The sequence below is a fragment of the Podarcis bocagei genome, assembly GCF_964188305.1.
Source record: "Podarcis bocagei genome assembly, chromosome: 13".
In the NCBI taxonomy this organism is placed as follows: Eukaryota; Metazoa; Chordata; class Lepidosauria; order Squamata; family Lacertidae; genus Podarcis; species Podarcis bocagei.
The window spans coordinates 43349357-43367542 of record NC_138138.1 but is presented as its reverse complement, the minus strand read 5'-3'; the positions used below and the strand labels follow the sequence as shown (position 1 = coordinate 43367542).

Sequence of the window (18186 nt, the reverse complement as noted above, 5' to 3'; positions counted from 1 at the left end):
TGCTTCCATCCCAGCTGTATCTTTATCTGACTCCCCCCCACCTGACATCAGGTGTGTGCCTTGGCTCGGCCAAAACAGCCTTGCAGGTCAAATGGAGAAGCCTACTGGGCTAAACGTTCCTCTCGGTAGTGGCTCCCGCCCTGTGGAATGCCCTCCCATCAGATGTCAAAGAAATAAACAACTATCTGACATTTAGAAGACATCTGAAAGCAGCCCTGTTTAGGGAAGTTTTAAATGATTGATGTTTTAATTTATGTTTAATTGTTTGTTGGAAGCTGCCCAGGGTGGCTGGGGAAACCCAGCCAGATGGGCAGGGTATTATTATTATTATTATTATTATTATTATTATTATTATTATTATTATTATTATTATCATCATCATCACCACCACCACCACCACCACTACCTTTAATTCAGAAATTTGGTTTGACTTGATTATCTCTTTTAAAAGCTAGAACATTCTGCTTCTCCCCCCATTGCATTTGAGTAAATCACCTTTCCTTTTCTCTCCTCCTTTTCCAAAGCCAGTAACTTCTTGGACAATATCGGCCCTGAATGGCGAGGCGAATCTGGCAGCTTTTTTGGCATGTTCTCCATCTTCTTCCCTTCGGCTACGGGGATCCTGGCTGGTGCCAATATCTCGGGAGACCTCAAGGTAAATTGTTCCGGGTCTGTGTTTTGCGTCTGTTTAATTTAGTCAAAAAGGAATTGCATTTATATCCCACCTCTCATCCGGGCAGCTCAAGGGGGCTGAGGTTGTTTCTCCCCCTCCCCATTTCATCGTCACAACAACCCTGTGACATAGCTGTCAAGGTTTTCCTTTTTTTAAGGGGAATTCCCTTATTCCGAATAGGATTCCTCACAAGAAAAGGGAAAAGTTGACAGCTATGCCCTGTGAGGTGGTTGGTATGCGTAACCGTAGGCCCTCACCAGGTCTGCTGGGTCCCAATAATTGTTTGAATCTGATACATGTATTTTTGCTAGCTCTGCCTTTCCCTCCGAAGCCACTAACTGGAGTTGCAGCAGCTGAAGGGGGCGAAGGGATGTGTTGTCAAACACCTAGTGGTTCCCAGCTGTCTGACCGGGTGGAATGGCTGCTGGTGCGAACAGTTCTGGGAGGGGAGGGACCAAAGGGCAACCAGGTGAAGAAGGCCTTTCTGCCTCACCTCTACCTCCGAAGAGCAGTGAGGTGGAAACGCCCTTGGCCAGTCGCACTCTAAACCCTGCTAAACAATTGCTCATTGTGCTGTTTCCTTCGCAGGACCCGGCGGTGGCCATCCCCCAGGGGACACTCATGGCTATCTTCCTGACAACCTTGACGTACCTGGCTATCGCTGCCACCATAGGTAAAGAGCTTGCCTACAAGAATGGTGTATGCCAGGGCTGCACCAAGACACTTTTGGTGACCCTGAGGGGCCTAGCGGGAAGACAACAATGAATTTAGACCATGTTTGCTGCTTGGTCTCCCAGCGACTTATTTTAAAACGTGAACGCCTTACAATGCTGACTCGTTCCTACGAAAACACACATCATTCATTAGAAATATATACAAAACAAACCTCTTCCCTGCCCACAGGGAAGGAGCGGGGTGCTTTAGTAACTCACTGCCACAGGAATCTCGGGTGGCACATTTCACAGCAACGTAATTATCCAAGACTACATACACCCGGGGCTTTTTTTCAGCTGGAACTTGCCGGAACTCAGTTCTGGCACCTCTCAGGTGGGCACCATTGCCATTATAAGAGAACAAGGGAGGTTTTCATGGTGAGTTCCAGCACCTCTTTTTTCTAGAAGAATAGCACTGCATACACCAGGGGTAGGCAACCTAAGGACTGTGGGCCGGATCCGGCCCAATTGCCTTCTCAATCCAGCCCGCGGACAGTCCAGGAATCAGCGTGTTTTTACATGAGTAGAATGTGTGCTTTTATTTAAAATGCATCTCTGGGTTATTTGTGGGGCATAAGAATTTGTTCAATTTTATTCAAAATATAGTCCATCCCACCACATGGTCTGAGGGATGGTGGACTGGCCCATGACTGAAAAGGGTTGCTGACCCCTGGCATACACCATATATTTAAACCACACACACACACACAACACCACCCTGGGTTCACAGAGCCAGTGCCCTTAACAAACTACAGTTCCCAGAATTCTTTGGGGTAGAGGGAACCTGCTTTATATGCATCATGTGTATGGAGCCATAGTCTGAGGTGGAATGTTTTTACCTGGTGCCTCCCTGCCTCCATTCCATGTATTAAAGTGGATCAGAGGTGCAGCTGAATCGTCCTTTGACACGGGCAGAGAAATAGTGTCTCCCGCAGCACCTGAAGGCAGCGGGATTGCATAGAGGGCTGGCAGCACGCCGCACGGCTCAGTCTGCTCCCTGCCACCTTCCCCATAGCAGCTGCTCGACCTCCTCGCTTTGCCCCTCTCCAGCCCAGCCCATGGGGCTCTCATGGCCACAAGAAGCCCTTCACCTTAACATGAATAAATAATGGCAGCCTTTCCTCTTGCCAGGCACCTGTATGGTCCGCGACGCCTCCGGCAACCTGAACGACACCCTGGCGTCTGCCAACTTCACCAGCGGGGACTGCGTTGGCCGGGCCTGCGAATTCGGGTGGAATTTCACCGAGTGCAGCGTGGCTGGGACCTGTGAATATGGTTTGGCCAATGACTACCAGGTAGGGGAAACCCGTGTTCCTCCCTCTCCTCCCTTGGCTCTCTGTGGGACTGGATTGAGGCCTTGTAGTTGGGTTTACTGGGGTTCTCCTCCCCATCCCATAATACGGTTTTGTCGTTGCCTCCCTTGTCTCTTAGACCATGAGCTTGGTGTCTGCGTTCAGCCCCCTCATCACAGCTGGGATCTTTGCCGCCACCCTCTCCTCAGCTTTGGCCTGCCTCGTCTCTGCCCCCAAGGTCTTCCAGGTAATTTGGGGGAAGCGGGGGGCGGGTGGGTGTGTTACACCCAAGCTCTACTTGGGGTTCAAGATGTAAGGAAGGCTGTGGAGGCTGACTCACTGGGCCCCATGGCGCACTGCCTCGTCAACCTGTCTGCCTGTACCTGCCTTGCCCGTCTTTTTTGCTTACAACTACCCCAGGGGTGACCCTGGCTGTCAACTTCCTTCTAAACCCCACAGAACTCAAATTACAGGCAACCCCCACATTTACACACTTTTCAATACCCGAGTGACTGCGCACACGCACATTGCGCTGAACCCGGAAGTGACCCGCAAACCTCACCGAAAGGGGCAGGGACAAAAACGGGCTGTTTGCAGGCTTTCTTGATGGTGTTTCACCGATACTTGTAGTGCCTCGGAACGTAAACTCCACTTAAATGGGGGGGGGGGTTGCCTGTAACTGACCGTGCCTGTCATCAGCTCTAGCAAAACCTACGGTTTGTTTGTTTCATGAAATAATATATACTGCTTGACTGTAAAAAAACCAACAAAAAAACCTCAAAGCAATTTATGGAAAGATAAAACGAGAAAATCGAATTTGTAGCAGTGCTTTAAAATGTAGAAAAGTTAAAATACTGAAACGGATCAAAGTTATTTCAACTTTCTAAGGGTCTGGGTAGGCTTGTCTCAACAAGAATGTCTGGGTAGGGACGCGGGTGGTGCTGTGGGTTAAACCACTGAGCCTAGGACTTGCCAATCAGAAGGTCGGCGGTTTGAATCCCTGTGACGGGGTGAGCTCCCGTTGCTCAGTCCCTGCTCCTGCCATCCTAGCAGATCGAAAGCACCCCAAAGTGCGAGTAGATAAATAGGTACCGCTCCGGCGGGAAGGTAAACGGCGTTTCCGTGCGCTGCTCTGGTTCACCAGAAGCGGTTTAGTCATGCTGGCCACATGACCCGGAAGCTGTACGCCGGCTCCCTTGGCCAATAAAGCGGGATGAGCGCCGCAACCCCAGAGTCGGTCACGACTGGACCTAATGGTCAGGGGTCCCTTTACCTTTACCTTTAGGCTTGTCTCAACAAGAATGTTTTTAGCAGATGCGAAAAGGGAGCTGTGGAGGTCCATGCTTTAATCTCAATAGGCTTTGCTGCCTTCCATCCTGCATAGCAGGGGGTTGGACTAGATGACCCTCAGAGTACCCTCCCAGTTTTACAGTTCTGTGATAGCATAACCGGTCTCAATGGGCACTACCCACTGCTGAGGGAAGTTTGAAGTAACTGTGAAGATCTCTCCCATTGGACATCTCCCTCCAGTGTGGTGTCGTGGTTAAGAGCGGTGGACTCGTAATCTGGGGAACCGGGTTTGCTTCCCCGCTCCTCCACATGCAGCTACTGGGTGACCTTGGGCTAGTCACACTTCTCTGAAGTTTCTCAGCCCCACTTACCTCACAGGTTACATACGCTTCAGTGTGGGGGAGGAAGGGAAAGGAGATTGTTAGCCACTTTTAGACTCCTTAGGGTAGTGATAAAGCGGGATATCAAATCCAAACTCTTCTTCTTCCTTCTCATTTGTGCGCCTCTCCCTCCCCCCCCAGTGCCTTTGCCAGGACAATCTCTACCCCCTCATTGGCTTCTTCGCAAAAGGATATGGAAAGAACAATGAGCCGCTGAGGGCCTACGCTCTGACCTTCCTCATAGCTGTTGCCTTCATCCTCATTGGTAAGCGAGACCACCTCCCCTCCCTTATTTATCAGACCCACAATTTCCACCCCCGAAAACTATTATTTTGTGATTGACACAGTGAGCTTCAGGGCTGAGTGGAGATTCCCAGGTCTCCCAGGTCATTGTCCAATATTCTAGCCAGGACACCACACTGGCATTTGGGTGTCAGGCCAAGGCATTCCAATTTTCCCAGGCTTTGGGTCATTCATTGATATCATGGTATTCAGCTATGTTGAGTTTTATGCAGAGTGGAGCTCTTGAAATTAATGGACCTCACTCAGCCATGTGTCTTAATTTAAATAGGTCCACACTAACTAAAACTAGCATAGTACCCAAACTGTTGCATGCTTTCTGGCATGTCTCGCGGTGTTCATTTTTTAGTAGGGCGGGGGTACAACAATCCTTTTTATAATTTTAGGGATTTTGCTCCATTGTTTTTCTTAAATACTTGATTTTTTCCCCCTTATGGGGGCCATGCTGCTTTTGTCAGTCACTTTGTGACTTTTTTGTGTGTTTGGGGGTAAGGAATAAATGGGTGTACGGTGGTACCTCAGGTTACATACGCTTCAGGTTACATACGCTTCAGGTTACAGACTCCGCTAACCCAGAAATAGTACCTCAGGTTAAGAACTTTGCTTCGGGATGAGGACAGAAATCGTGCTCCAGCAGCGCAGCAGCAGCAGGAGGCCCCTATTAGCTAAAGTGGTGCTTCTGGTTAAGAACAGTTTCAGGTTAAGAACGGACCTCCGGAACGAATTAAGTACTTAACTGGAGGTACCACTGTAATAAATAAAATAATAATAAACAAACAAATAGCACAGACATGAACAGTCTCCCTGTGGAGGTTGTGGACTCTCCTTCCTTGGGGGGGGGGGGCGTTTAAGCAGAGGTTGGATGGTCATCTGTCATGGCTGCTTTAGCTGAGATTCCTACATTGCGGGACTGACCCTCAGGACCCCTCATAATGCTATGAGTCTATGAAATTAGCAGCGTTGAGGGCTAGCTGCTTGAGTAGAGCATACAAGAGCACTCCCCCCATCCCATCCCCTGTTCTGTGCCAGAATACAGTGCCTCCTTGTTTACCTTTCCTTTCTTTGCCCCTGCAGCGGATCTGAACACCATCGCCCCCGTCATCTCCAATTTCTTCTTGTGCTCTTATGCCCTCATCAACTTCAGCTGCTTCCATGCCACCATCACCAACTCCCCAGGTAAGGTGGGTGGTGGACAGGTGGGCTGTGTGGGAGGTAGAAATGGTGTGTGTGTGTGTGTGTGCGGGGGTAACAAGGCAGGAAAGAGCAAACATGTCCTGCTGGGAAAGACAAATGAGCCAACAGGTTGGGCAACTTGTGCCAGGCAGGAATGGGTTGGTCTGCATTGCGTTCGCAGCGAGCTTTTGTCAGATGAGCCACTGCCAGGAAGGCTGGGGTGAGAAGTGAAAGGGGCAGAGGAAGGTCCTGATTTGGGCCACGGCACTCTCCTTAGGCCACACTGCCTCCCCTTCCCCTTCCCCTTCCCCTTCCCATCTGAATCTTCCTGCTTAAACAGCTTGCTGCATTTCCTTCCTGTGCTCCCCTTTCCTCAGAGTGAGGAAAGCAAGCTGGAAAATAGGTTTGTGTATGCAAGGGTAAGAGAAGTGTGTGTGTGTATGTGTGTGTGTGTAAAAGTGTGTAAGGTATGTGTGTTTTTAGCCTTAATAATAATGATAGTAATAATAATAATAATAATAATTTATTACTTATACCCCGCGCATCTGGCCAGGCCTCCCCAGCCACTCAGGGCGGCTCCCAACAGGATATTAAAAACACAATAAAACATCAGGCATTAAAAACTTCCCTAAACAGGGCTGCCTTCAGATGTCTTCTAAAAGTCAGATAGTTTTTCATTTCCTTGACATCTGGTTGGAGGGCGTTCCACAGGGCGGGCACCAACAAGGCCCTCTGCCTGGTTCCCTGGTTCCCTGGTTCTCGCAGGGATATTCAGTCCCTGTCCACTTTTCCCAGAGTAAATTTAACCATTAGCAAAGATCTCCTCTCCATATTCTCTTCTGTCTTCGCCATTTTATCCTCACAACAACAACCCTTTTGAGGTAGGTTAGGCAGAGAGAGGCCCAAATTTAACCCAGTGAACTTCATGGCTGAGTGGAGATTTGAGTGTCTTCTGAGTTCTGCACAAGATTCTGGACCCGCATGGCCAACCAGCAGATGTTTGGAGGGGAATCAGTAGCCTCAAATACTTTTGGGGGGCCATGTGTGTAGAGTTGTGCTAGGTCAATGACGGGATAAACCAGGGTGACACCTGGGCTCCCTCTCTGTGTGCAATACCTTTTGATCTCACCTGTGTTCCCCCATCATCACCATCCTCCAGGCTGGAGGCCCTCTTTCCGCTACTTCAGCAAATGGACAGCCCTGTTTGGAGCCATCGTCTCTGTGGTCATCATGTTCCTGCTGAATTGGTGGTCAGCCCTCATTGTCATCGGGATCATCGTCATCAGCTTGGCCTACACCACCTACAAGAAACCAGGTGAGGGGAGCCTGGCGTTGGATCTGAGAAGCAAAGGGTGGGGTAGAACGTCCCAGATCTCCACACCTTCTTCCCAGCTTAGTTTATAGAAAAAGCTGGGAGCTTCAGGTCCAAATGTCAAGGAGTCCTGGTCAAGGCTTATTTACAAATTCTTCATCATTGTCAGGAGTTCTGTTTCTGGAACCTTCTCAGCTGGAGGAGATTTTATTTCTTAAACCAATTCACTGAATCCCAAAGTATCATACCACGTTAAACAGCCATGACTCACCCCCCCCCCCCGGATAGTTTCTTAAGGGTGCCTAGAGTTGCTAAGGGAACATTCTCAGAGCTACCGTTCCCAGAGTAGTTTAATAATAGTACCTTTATTGTCAATGTACAAGCTGTGTACAATGAAATTAAACAATCAGGCCCTCTTCCCTGGGAACGATGGGGGTTTCCTAACAACTCTCAGCACCCTTGACAAACTACACTTCCCAGGATCCTTTGCCTTTAAATGTATCATGCAGCTGGTGCCCAATCAGCTGATGGCCAGGGCTTGAATAGCACCATGCGCAGCTCCTTTCAAGCAGTGTGCTGGCGAAGCCCTATGGGAATTGTAGTCTGAAACTTCTGGAGGGTTGGGATTCGGGAAGCCTGGGCAAGGAGGGCAAATAGCCTTACGCCAGGCAAGATCATCTCCCTGTGTCCTGAAGCGGATCCTTCAGTGGGGGATACCCCTCTAGGTCCTTCCAGTATCTGAATCCATCAGAAAAGGTAAAAAGGTAAAGGGACCCCTGACCATTAAGTCCAGTCGTGACTGACTCTGGGGTTGCAGCGCTCATCTTGCTTTATTGGCCGAGGGAGCCAGCATACAGCTTCCGGGTCATGTGGCCACCATGACTAAGCCGCTTCTGAAGAACCAGAGAAGCGCATGGAAACACCGTTTACCTTACCTATTTATCTACTTGCACTTTTGACGTGCTTTCGAACTGCTAGGTTGGCAGGAATCACAAAAGGTAGATATGGACTAAAGCTCTTCTTCATTTCTCTCCTCTGCCCACAGAGGTAAACTGGGGTTCCTCAGTACAGGCTGGCACCTACAACATGGCCCTGTCAAATGCTGTGAACCTGAACGACGTAGAGGACCACGTCAAGAATTTTCGGTGAGGGAGCTACTTCAGTTTATCAAGTGAAGAACAGAAGGCCCGTGAGCCAGATTTCCTTGGTGCTGTTCCCCTTTCTGAGGTGGGGTGGGTCAAAGACTGGGGAGGCACAGCACAATCCCATGCATTGTGTTTACTCAGAAGTAACTCGGACTGTGTTCAATGGAGCTTGCATTTTAGGATTGCAGCCTTCAGCGTAAACTCAGGGTTAAAAATGGTCACACCCACGCAGTGGCATAGCGTGGGTTGTCAGCACCCGGGGCAAGGCAAGTAATTTGTGCCCCCTAACCCGTGGATTTGCGCACCCTAACCCTAACCCCCAGATGTTGCGCCCGGTGCGGCCGGGCCCCCCTGCACCCCCCACGCTACGCCACTGCACCCATGACATCCATTTAAAGCACACTTATACAATTTTAAACAGTCATGGCTTCCCCCAGAGTAGCCTCCTCCTCAAGAGGTCCGGAGGGTGGCAACACGAGAATGGGCCTATTTTGCAGTGGCTCCCCGTCTGTGGAATGCTCTCCCCAGGGAAGTTCGCCTGGTGCCTTCATTATACACCTTTAGGCACCAGGCAAAAACGTTCCTTTTTAACCAGCCTTTGGTTGATCTGATTTACATCCTAAGCCCTTTTAAAATGTATTTTTTTTTGCGGGGGGGGGGGGCTATTGGGTTTTATTTTTATTATGTATTTTGTGGTTTTATATATCTTGATTTTATTCTGTGAACCGACCTGAGACCCACCATTTATAGGGCAGTATATACATTGAATAATCAAATCAAATCCAATCCTGGGAACTGCAGTTTGCTAAGGTTACTCAGAGTTGTTAGTAGGCACACACACCCCTCACAGAACTACAAATCCCAGTAACCAACTAAGTGGCCCCTAGTTACAGCTCTTTCACCTTCCTAGGCCTCAGTGTCTGGTCCTCTCGGGCCCACCCAGCTTCCGCCCAGCGCTGGTGGACTTTGTCAACTCCTTCACCAAGAAAGTGAGCCTCATGATATGTGGGAACGTGGCTGAGGTGAGTTTACCTGCCCTGAGAGGGCCTTGTGGGGGTTAATGGAAAGAAAAGAGGCTGGGGAAATAGGACGAGCTGGGATGCTGCCACTTTTAACAGGCTATCAATCTTTTTATTGCACGGTCAGCTGGGAGACTCCTCATGCTTCGAAAACTACAACGAACAACTCCAGTGGCTCAGCACGCGCAAGATTCGCTCTTTTTACAACTTCATCACAACAGGGGACCTGAGAGCTGGAGCCATGAGCCTCATGCAGGTGTGTGTGGGTGTGTCTTGACCTAGAGGGGTCATTTTAATGTTGGGAGTGGGGCAACAAAGGCAGAGGGCAGGTCCACACCATAGATTTACAGCGCATCTTGGGAATTGCAGTACAGTGGTACTTCGGGTTACAAACACCTTGGGTTACAGACTCTGCTAACCTGGAAGCAGTACCTCGGGTTAAGAACTTTGCCCCAGGATGAGAACAGAAATCATGCGCCGGCGGTGCGGCGGCAGCAGGAGGCTCCATTAGCTAAGGTGGTACCTCAGGTTGAGAATGGTTTCAGGTTAAGAACGGACCCCCGGAACAAATTAAGTTCATAACCAGAGGTACCACTGTATGTTAAGGGTGCTGGGAATTGTAGTTCTGGGAGGGGAAAACGACAGATTCTTGGTGGGGGGGGGGAGGAGCCGTTTGCTTAAAATGTGCATCAGATGTGCTTTAAGTGTATGGCACGATGTGTCCAGAGATGTCAAAAAGCATGAATGAATGGAGGACATTGATGTGCGTAGTTTGAGAGAGGAGCTCTTAATTCCTTTGTACGCATGTGGATGCTAGGGTGCTCCCTCACACAGCAAGACTGGCCAGGGAGTTCACCTTCCTGTCCTTCCAATTCCTTCCCCTCATCTAAGATGGGTGAGAATGGACCAAAAGCCCCAGCTCCAATCTGTGACTCAAACGAGGAACCTTCAGACCTGTGTGAGGCTTCCCCTGTGTGGTGAGCCACAGAACTGCACATTGCAACATCTGCCCCCGGCAATTCAGTGTCTGCAGCCCCCTGGACTGGCCTTGCCCACCAAGACTGGTCCTCGGGTCCTCCTGGACCATAAGAAGGTTCCCTGCTCGAGTTCAGTCTTCCTCAAGAAGCAAGGTCTTCCTGAGACCTGTGCCATCTGGCTTGGCCTCTGGTCCTGAATTCTGCCTTCTTTCTCAACCCTGGTCCCAGGGTTTTCCCTTTGTCTTCGCCTTCTCTCTGGTTCCGAATATTGGCCTCACTCCTGGTTCTCGGATCACCACAGAGATCAGCTCATGATGCCCTCTGAAAAGGATCTCGAGGAGAAAGAAGGGGCAGGAAGAAAGGCCTTTGCTTGGGACACTGAAGAGCAGTTGCCAAGCATAAGGAGATGAACCCTACTGGATTTCTGTCCTTTATACAGCTACAAGTTAATGGCAGCCACTGTGCTCTCTCTCTCTCTCTCTCTCTCTAGGTCTCAGGTCTCGGGCGACTCAAACCCAACACCATGGTCCTGGGCTTCAAGCAGGATTGGCAGACCGACAGTCCGCAGAACCTGGAGAATTACGTGGGCATAATACAGTAAGGGCATGGAGGCGATGGGAAGGGGAAGCAGCGGAGGGTTTAGGAGACTGGGCTCAAACGGGTTTCAGCAAGACTTACCTGATGCTTAGAGTAATGTGAGCTTGCAAAGCCAGTGGGCTGTATGGCCCATGCATGCCAGATGGCAAGGCCTCTGCAAGATAATGTTTCCTCCCTTTTATAGCAGGGTTGGGGATGCTCTAAGCTTCTAGTTGTTTTTGGACTCAGTCCATCAGCCCCCAGCCAGCATGGCCAGTGGGGAAGGGTCACCTGTTCCACATCATGCCTTGGCTTGCCTGGAGGGAGGGAGGTAATGTGTGTCGAAACCTCTGGCTATTGAGTGGCTGGAATGGAGGCACCTGCTTTGCCTCTGCCCTTGCCCCACCACTCATATCTGGCCCCTGGAAGGTTGCCCATGAGGCAGTGCGGCCCTCGGGATGAAAAGGCTTCTCTACTCCTGGTTTCAACCAATTCCAGCAGCAGCAAAGAGTTGTAGTCGGGTGGGCCAAAGTGCATACAAAATGTCTGGCAATGCTTTTCCTTGGCCCAGAGGCCCTGCTTTCTTGAAAGGACTAATTGGGCGGAATACAACTTTGTGCATGTTCAGAGGTGCTCTCTTCACGGGATAACCTCATTAAGTAGGGAAAGACCACGCTGCATGTTGATCTCCACAGCTCTCTCTTCTCCCCCCTCTCCCCGGTTGCAGCGACACTTTCGATATCAGCGCTGGAGTGTGCCTGGTCCGGATGCGCGATGGACTGGATGTGTCGCGGAAGGTGAAAGCGCAAGGTGGGTGTGTCCAGGGAAAGAGGGCGGGGCCTGAAAATAGTTCTGGAAGAAGAGGGTACTTGAAAGAGGGAGCTGTACTTGGTGGTGAAACACTCAGCGGCTCTTGTGGTTTCTTCGTTCTTCTCCAAGGCTAGCAGAAGCAAAACAAATTTGGCAAAGCAGTAAATGTTATGTCTAAAAAGAGAAAGAGTGAATGAAATATCTTAATTTGCATCATTCGTTCTGGTGTTGTTGGCTTCTTAAAAAAAACACCACACAGCCTCGACTAATCCTCTCTTCATCTCTCTCCCCAACAGTGAACATGGGCTTTGACGACTCGGAAGCAGCGCTGGGCAAAGAGAAGCGGAAGTGTGAGTTGGACGCCTTGAGTGAGGCTGCTCTAAAAAGAAAAAATGTGGTTTAGTAGAATGAGCTAAAGGACTATGAGTAGACAAAGCCTTGGCAGGGGTGCTCTGGCCATATCTCTACTTGGACTGAATAGGGGTTTGAATGATGGTGTCCCAGGCCCAAAACTAAGGAGCTTCAAAAATGAGGACAAGAAGCCTAAAACATACTGTTTAATTGTAAATTTTAATTTGGGTTTCTGATATTTTTATGCTTTAGTGGGTTTTTGGTTTTTTACTGTGTATTTTAATCACACAGCGCATATTTGAATTGTGGATATCTTAGTTATGGATGTTCATATGTTAACAATTGTGCAATTGACCTTTATGCTAGGAAACCACTAAGAAGCCAGTTTTTGCACCAAGCCTTAGATTAGTTACCGTAATTAACCAATAATGTGGGAGTGCTAGAGGGGAATTGCTGCAAAGGCTCCCCCCATTCATTTACTCTTCCCTGCAGGTGACAGCTACAAGGTAGTCGGTGCTGACACACACCTGGAAACCTATTTCCAGGGCAACCAGAAGAAGAAAAACATTGACATCTATTGGCTCTTTGATGATGGCGGTATGTATGGTTCCTTCCCAGTTTAAGTTTGCACCTATCATCATCATCGTCGTCATCATCATCATCATCATCATCATCATTTCTATACCACCCTTCTTCCAAAGATCACAGGGTGGTATACAATACATAGCATACTAACAACCAAAGCAACAGCCCCCACACATAGTTTAAAAGGTCCTAGAATGATTGTTTAATTAATAACGAGCTATACATCTGAGCCCACCCCAACTCTGGTTTCCTAGCAACGTAATTTCCCCCTCACTGACCGTCTCCCAAGGAGAGCCCAAACGGTGCCGTGTGCTCCCTTTCTAGAGGAGCGGAGGCCTTGCACCCCATTTCCTTCTGGGGGCAGAGATTTGAGCACCAAGAAAAGGCTACAGGGGGCACACAGCCGTTGCTTCTCTTCCTAAATTCGGAATCCATCTTTGTGGGTGGAGGAGCTGTGAGCAGAAAGGGAGAGTTGCGTGGTCCGAGACTCAACAGGGTGGAGAGCACTGCCGTTGCAAGTTGGGATCTACTAGTGGATTTCCATCTGGTTGGCCGCTGGGAGAAGAGGGTTTTTGGACCAGATGGGCCTTTGGCCTGATTCCCTGGGGTTTCGGTACATCCGTATGACTTTCTGTTTCCTGCTTCCACAGGGCTCACCCTCCTCATTCCCTACCTCCTCACCCGCCGGAAACGTTGGAGTCATTGCAAAGTCCGGGTCTTCATCAGCGGGCAGATTGCGAATGCTGAAGAGCACAGAGAAGAGTAAGAGGCTGGGATTGGGGGCTGGAATAATGAAAGCCAAATAAAAAGGCTCCTGCTGTAAAGGAGGAGGAGCTTGTGAGCTTCTTGGAAGTTTAATGGAGGGCTGCTCCAGAACTTCAGGCAAGGTCCACTGGAAGATAGTTTGCCCTTTGGTGCCTGATTGTCCCAGGCACTACAAGGGCGTGGGCCATAAGTCATTGTTCTGCTTTTTGCCTGTGTTCTCCTTAATTCCAAGCTTTTATCCGTTGGCTTTGTTTTCTTTTTCCACAATCAAGTTTTTGACGTATATTAATTCATTATAAACACACATACACGCGTACATGGGCAAACACAGAAAGTGAGAGAAATTCATGCAGAAGAGAGAATTTTGACAGGTCCATCTTTTCACACCATCATGCCACAGCAGCCAGAAGAGCTGCGTTTGTTGACATTCCTTCTTGTGCACATTTATTATGCGGTTTATTTATTTACACGCCACTAAAATTTACGCTGCATTTCTTGCATTTAAGACACTTAACATGCCGCTTAAATTTACGCTGCCTTTCTTGTATTTAAAGCACAAACAAAAAAGGGGGCAATGAAACAATTTAAAAATTGCAAAAAAAAAATATTGTAAAGGGGTAGGAACCATCGCAACCACAGTGAAACGTCTTTGTACCTTCTGGTTTCCTTGAGGTTAGTAGAGAAATACTTGTCCCCTTTTCCCCCATTCCCAATTTCTGTCTTTCTCATCCTGATTTGCAGGATCCATCTTTTGTTGACCAAATTCCGCCTGGGGTTCACCGAGGTCGTGGTGCTGCCTGAAATAATGTGGAGGCCGGAAGAAACAAGGTGAATGCCCTGGGTCCCCGCTCGTTCTCTGCTCCTTGAGGTCTTGTCTTTGTCCCACAATCCCTCTGCCCCAGCCTCAAACAGACACTCCTGTTCTATCTCAGCAGCCCTCAAAGCTAGTAGCCTTTTTTCAAAAAAAGAGTCTCACAAATTCAGCCCTTGATTTTCCTATGCCTCTTGACAGTACTGCTTTGGCGGAACACTTCAAGCAAGCAAAGGCAGACTGGAAAACAGATGTCTAGACCGTTTGTGTATCTATATAGATTTAAAGCTAACCTCTGTACATTCATATTTTGAAAGCAACAGGTTTGGTGCTTCCCTGCTTCCCCCACCTGGGAGTCTGTGCAAAAAGCCTCAAGGTTCCACCCCCAAATTGTTTTATGGGCCTTGATTGTTGTTTCCACTTAAGAATACAGTTCCTTCACGTGGTTTGGGCCCTTCCTCCCGTTTCTCCATTTTGCTCCGCTCTGTCTTCCTAACTTTAGCTTGACTTGTTGTCCCCCCCACCCCGCACCTTCCTACCATGGCAGTCGCAAAGAATTTGAGGACATCATAGCTCCCTTCCGGCTCAATGAAGGCCAGAAAGGCCAGGAAACCGTGGAAGAGATGCAAAAGGATGCACCGTGGAAGGTCACAGACGAAGACCTCCGAGTCTACAAGAAAAAGGTGGGGTTTTTTGTGGATTCTGTCCCCAGTGTTTGAGGGCCGTGGCAAGGGAGTGCCTTAATTCAGTTCATATTAAAAACCGAACCTACCTAATTCACGCTTCCTAAAACAATGTGCGAACCAAAACAGAGAGCCGTCCTTCGTAATCCGAAGTGGTAGGAGTCTTCTGGACGCCGGTAGCTTCCCATTCTGGTTCCAATAGGGTGAAAGAGTCTACTGGAGTTTAAAGGAGCGTGAAAGGGGTGACCAAAATTCGCTTTTAACGTGTCTCTCCTCCTTTTCCAACATGGCATCTTCAGTCTGAACAGCACATGCGTCTACATGAGATACTTCAAGACCACTCTAGGAATGCAGCCCTCATTGTCATGTGAGTCACTTCCCTACTTTCTTCTTCAAATGTTGAGATCCCTGAATGGGGTGGTTTTGCCCCCGTTTGCCCCTGTCCCATGATCCTTCTGCACACCCCCCACTGGGTTCCTTCTGATTTCTGATAGAAGATCCATACCAGGTGGTTGAGACATAAGGTAACAGATACAGCCTTCATAGGAATGGGGAAGCTGTGGCCCTCTAGATTTTGTTGGACTACAACTCCCATTATCCCTGATCAGTGGCCATGCTGCCTGGGGCTGATGCGAGCCATAGTCAATGACATCTGGAAGGCCACAGGTTCCCCATCCCTGCTCTGGGGCAGGTTTCCCAAACTTAGGTCTCCAGATTTATTTATTTATTTGGACTGCAACTCCCATCATCCCTAGCTAGCAGGACCAGTGGTCAGGAACGATGGGAATTGTAGTGCAGAAACAGCTGGAGATCTGTGTTTCGGAAACCCTGCTCTAGGGGCTTGTAGGCCTGGTGGCAAACTCTCTCAGGGCCCAGGGTGACCCCAAGCAACCAGCTGCTGGTCCCCATTTCTCTGAAGGGTGGGTGAAACAGCAGTCATCATCCCCCATGCTGTGGTGGCGGTAGTAAGGGCCACATATATTCCAATTATGCCCATGAAGAGAATTCGGCCCTGGGTGCAAAAAATTAGGAGCTGGTCCAAAAATGAAAGAAAATTCTTGGCTTTCTCAACACAAGTTCCTAGCACACAAAACTACCTTGATACTAAACATTGGGTTCATCTAGCTCAGTATAGTTCACACTGCCCAGCAGCAGCTCTTAGGTTTTTGAACAGGGGATGTTACCAGCCCTACTGGGAGATGTGAGGCATTGGACCTGGGACCTGCTACGTGGAAAGAGGATAATCTACCATTAAGTTACAGTGGTACCTCTGTTCCCGAACGCCTTGGGAGTCGAACGTTCCGGCTCCCGAACGATCGGAAACCGGAAGTGATTGTTCAGGTTTTCAAACGTTGTTTTGGAAGCCAAACGTCTGAGGGGGCTTCCGATTGGCTGCAGGAACTTCCTGCAGCCAATCAGAAGCCACGCTTTGGAAGTCGAACGATTCAGAAGTCGAACGGACTTCCGGAATGGATTCTGTTCTACTTCTGAGGTATGACTGTATAACTCTTCCCTGGAATAATTGGTTCCAGAAGAGTGGGACAAGCATCAGTATCTTACAGCAGTAGCCCCTTTCTCTTTCTGCCATAGGCCAAAACAGGCATTGAGGGCCTGTTTTTAAATAAAACATTTTTAATGGATTTGTTACTTGCAATAATAACAACAACAATAATAATAATTTATTATTTCTACCCCACCCATCTGGCCAAGTTTCCCCAGCCACTCTGGGTGGCTCCCAATCAAGTATTAAAAACAATACAGCATTCAATATTAAAAACTTCCCTAAACATGGCTGCCTTCAGATGTTGCAAGCAGCCCACCCTCTCACACGTCTTCCCGTTTTATTTATTTATCCCACCTTTCCTCCAAGTAGGCATACATAGGTAGTTCTCCTCTTCCTTCCCACATTATCCTCAGAACAACCCTGTGAGGTAGGATTAGGCTGAGAGTGAGCGACTGGCCCAGTGGGGATTTGAACCCCCTTCTCCCGCGTCCTAGTTAAACGCTCTTAACATTCTCCCTACCCTCCCTCTGTTTTTCTAGGAGCCTCCCGGTGGTGCGGAAAGGGGCCTGCCCAAGCGCCCTCTACATGGCCTGGCTCGAGATGGTCTCCAAGGGCCTCCACCCGCCGGTCGTCTTCATCCGAGGCAACCAGGAGGATGCTCTCACCCTCTACTGCCAGTAGGAGGCAGCGCTGTATCAAGGGAGTGCCGTGCGAGAGACTGTTTGAAGCCCCAATTGTGACACTGCAGCCTCATTGCTAACACAGACTCCAGAGACACCTGCAAAAATAAGCCAAAGGACCGGTTTCTGTGTCTCCAAAAAGCAGGGACGTGTTCTGAGGGGATTCTGCAACCGAGTGTTAAGCTTCTCCATTTCCATTTTCCAGGATTGTACCTGATGGACTTGAAAGCTCTAAAGTACCAATTTCCTGGGGGTTCTGTGCTTAGAAGCCTGGGAGCATCTGTAAATATTAAATACGTTTTAAATATTGTTGGTTAACGACGTCTAGGGCTCCTGCCCTGTGAGTTGCTCTTGGCTTTTTCAAGCAAAGCCGCCAAAATCACAGAAAGGGAGCCACTGGAGAGTGCAGTACCAGAACAGGTTTTAACACCAGGGACTAGACGCTTGATATTGATGCGGAAATCCCAGGCAGGGGAGAGAAGGTTCAGCGAATGTAGCAAAGCGGGAGAGAAAGGTGAGTTTAAGAGAGGAATTCTAGAAAGGAGTATTATTCCCATTTTAGAGAATGGCAAACTGAGATCTGGCAAATTATCTAATGCCAATGAGAGTCTGATCCTCTCTACCTACACCGGAGTGTGGGGAACACAGGCCCTGGGGACAAATGAATCCCTTCAAGAGAGAGAAAGAGAGAGAGTTTGGATTTGATATCCCGCTTTATCACTACCAGAAGGAGTCTCAAAGCAGCTAACAATCTCCTTTCCCTTCCTCTCCCACAACAAACATTCTGTGAGGTGAGTGGGGCTGAGAGACTTCAGAGAAGTGTGACTGGCCCAAGGTCACCCAGCAGCTGCATGTGGAAGAGCGGGGAAGCAAACCCGGTTCACCAGATTACGAGTCTACCGCTCTTAACCACTACACCACACTGGCTCTCAAGGCTCATCTTATGTTTATCTGGCCCTCTAGATTCTCCCCAGACAGCACCCCTTCCCTAGCCACCACCACGCTGTCTTCCAAGGGCACACCCCTCAAGAGTTCTGCTTCACACCCTCCTTGAGTATTCCTGCCTCGCAGGAATGTGTTCTTGAACCCTGAGAATACCTCTTGCTGGCCTGGGTGGCGATGGAGTGGTGTGTGGTGTACAAGCTAG

General features: G+C 49.0%; 1 protein-coding gene across 1 annotated transcript in view; it reads left to right on the top strand.

Moving 5' to 3' along the window:
* Positions 1-17357, top strand: part of LOC308570840 (solute carrier family 12 member 3-like) — a 34296-nt gene extending 16939 nt beyond the window's left edge. Inside the window, exons 9-27 of the mRNA XM_081165838.1 lie at positions 525-655; positions 1262-1346; positions 2518-2681; positions 2818-2925; positions 4490-4613; positions 5723-5824; positions 6981-7136; positions 8179-8278; positions 9189-9300; positions 9425-9553; positions 10765-10871; positions 11578-11660; positions 11957-12010; positions 12504-12608; positions 13247-13358; positions 14103-14189; positions 14720-14855; positions 15155-15222; positions 16899-17357. Coding sequence (XP_081021964.1) covers positions 525-655; positions 1262-1346; positions 2518-2681; positions 2818-2925; positions 4490-4613; positions 5723-5824; positions 6981-7136; positions 8179-8278; positions 9189-9300; positions 9425-9553; positions 10765-10871; positions 11578-11660; positions 11957-12010; positions 12504-12608; positions 13247-13358; positions 14103-14189; positions 14720-14855; positions 15155-15222; positions 16899-17040 — 2105 coding nt within the window. The 3' untranslated portion in view covers positions 17041-17357. The remainder of the gene's footprint in view (positions 1-524; positions 656-1261; positions 1347-2517; positions 2682-2817; positions 2926-4489; positions 4614-5722; positions 5825-6980; positions 7137-8178; positions 8279-9188; positions 9301-9424; positions 9554-10764; positions 10872-11577; positions 11661-11956; positions 12011-12503; positions 12609-13246; positions 13359-14102; positions 14190-14719; positions 14856-15154; positions 15223-16898) is intronic.
* The last annotated feature ends 829 nt before the right edge of the window (positions 17358-18186 follow it).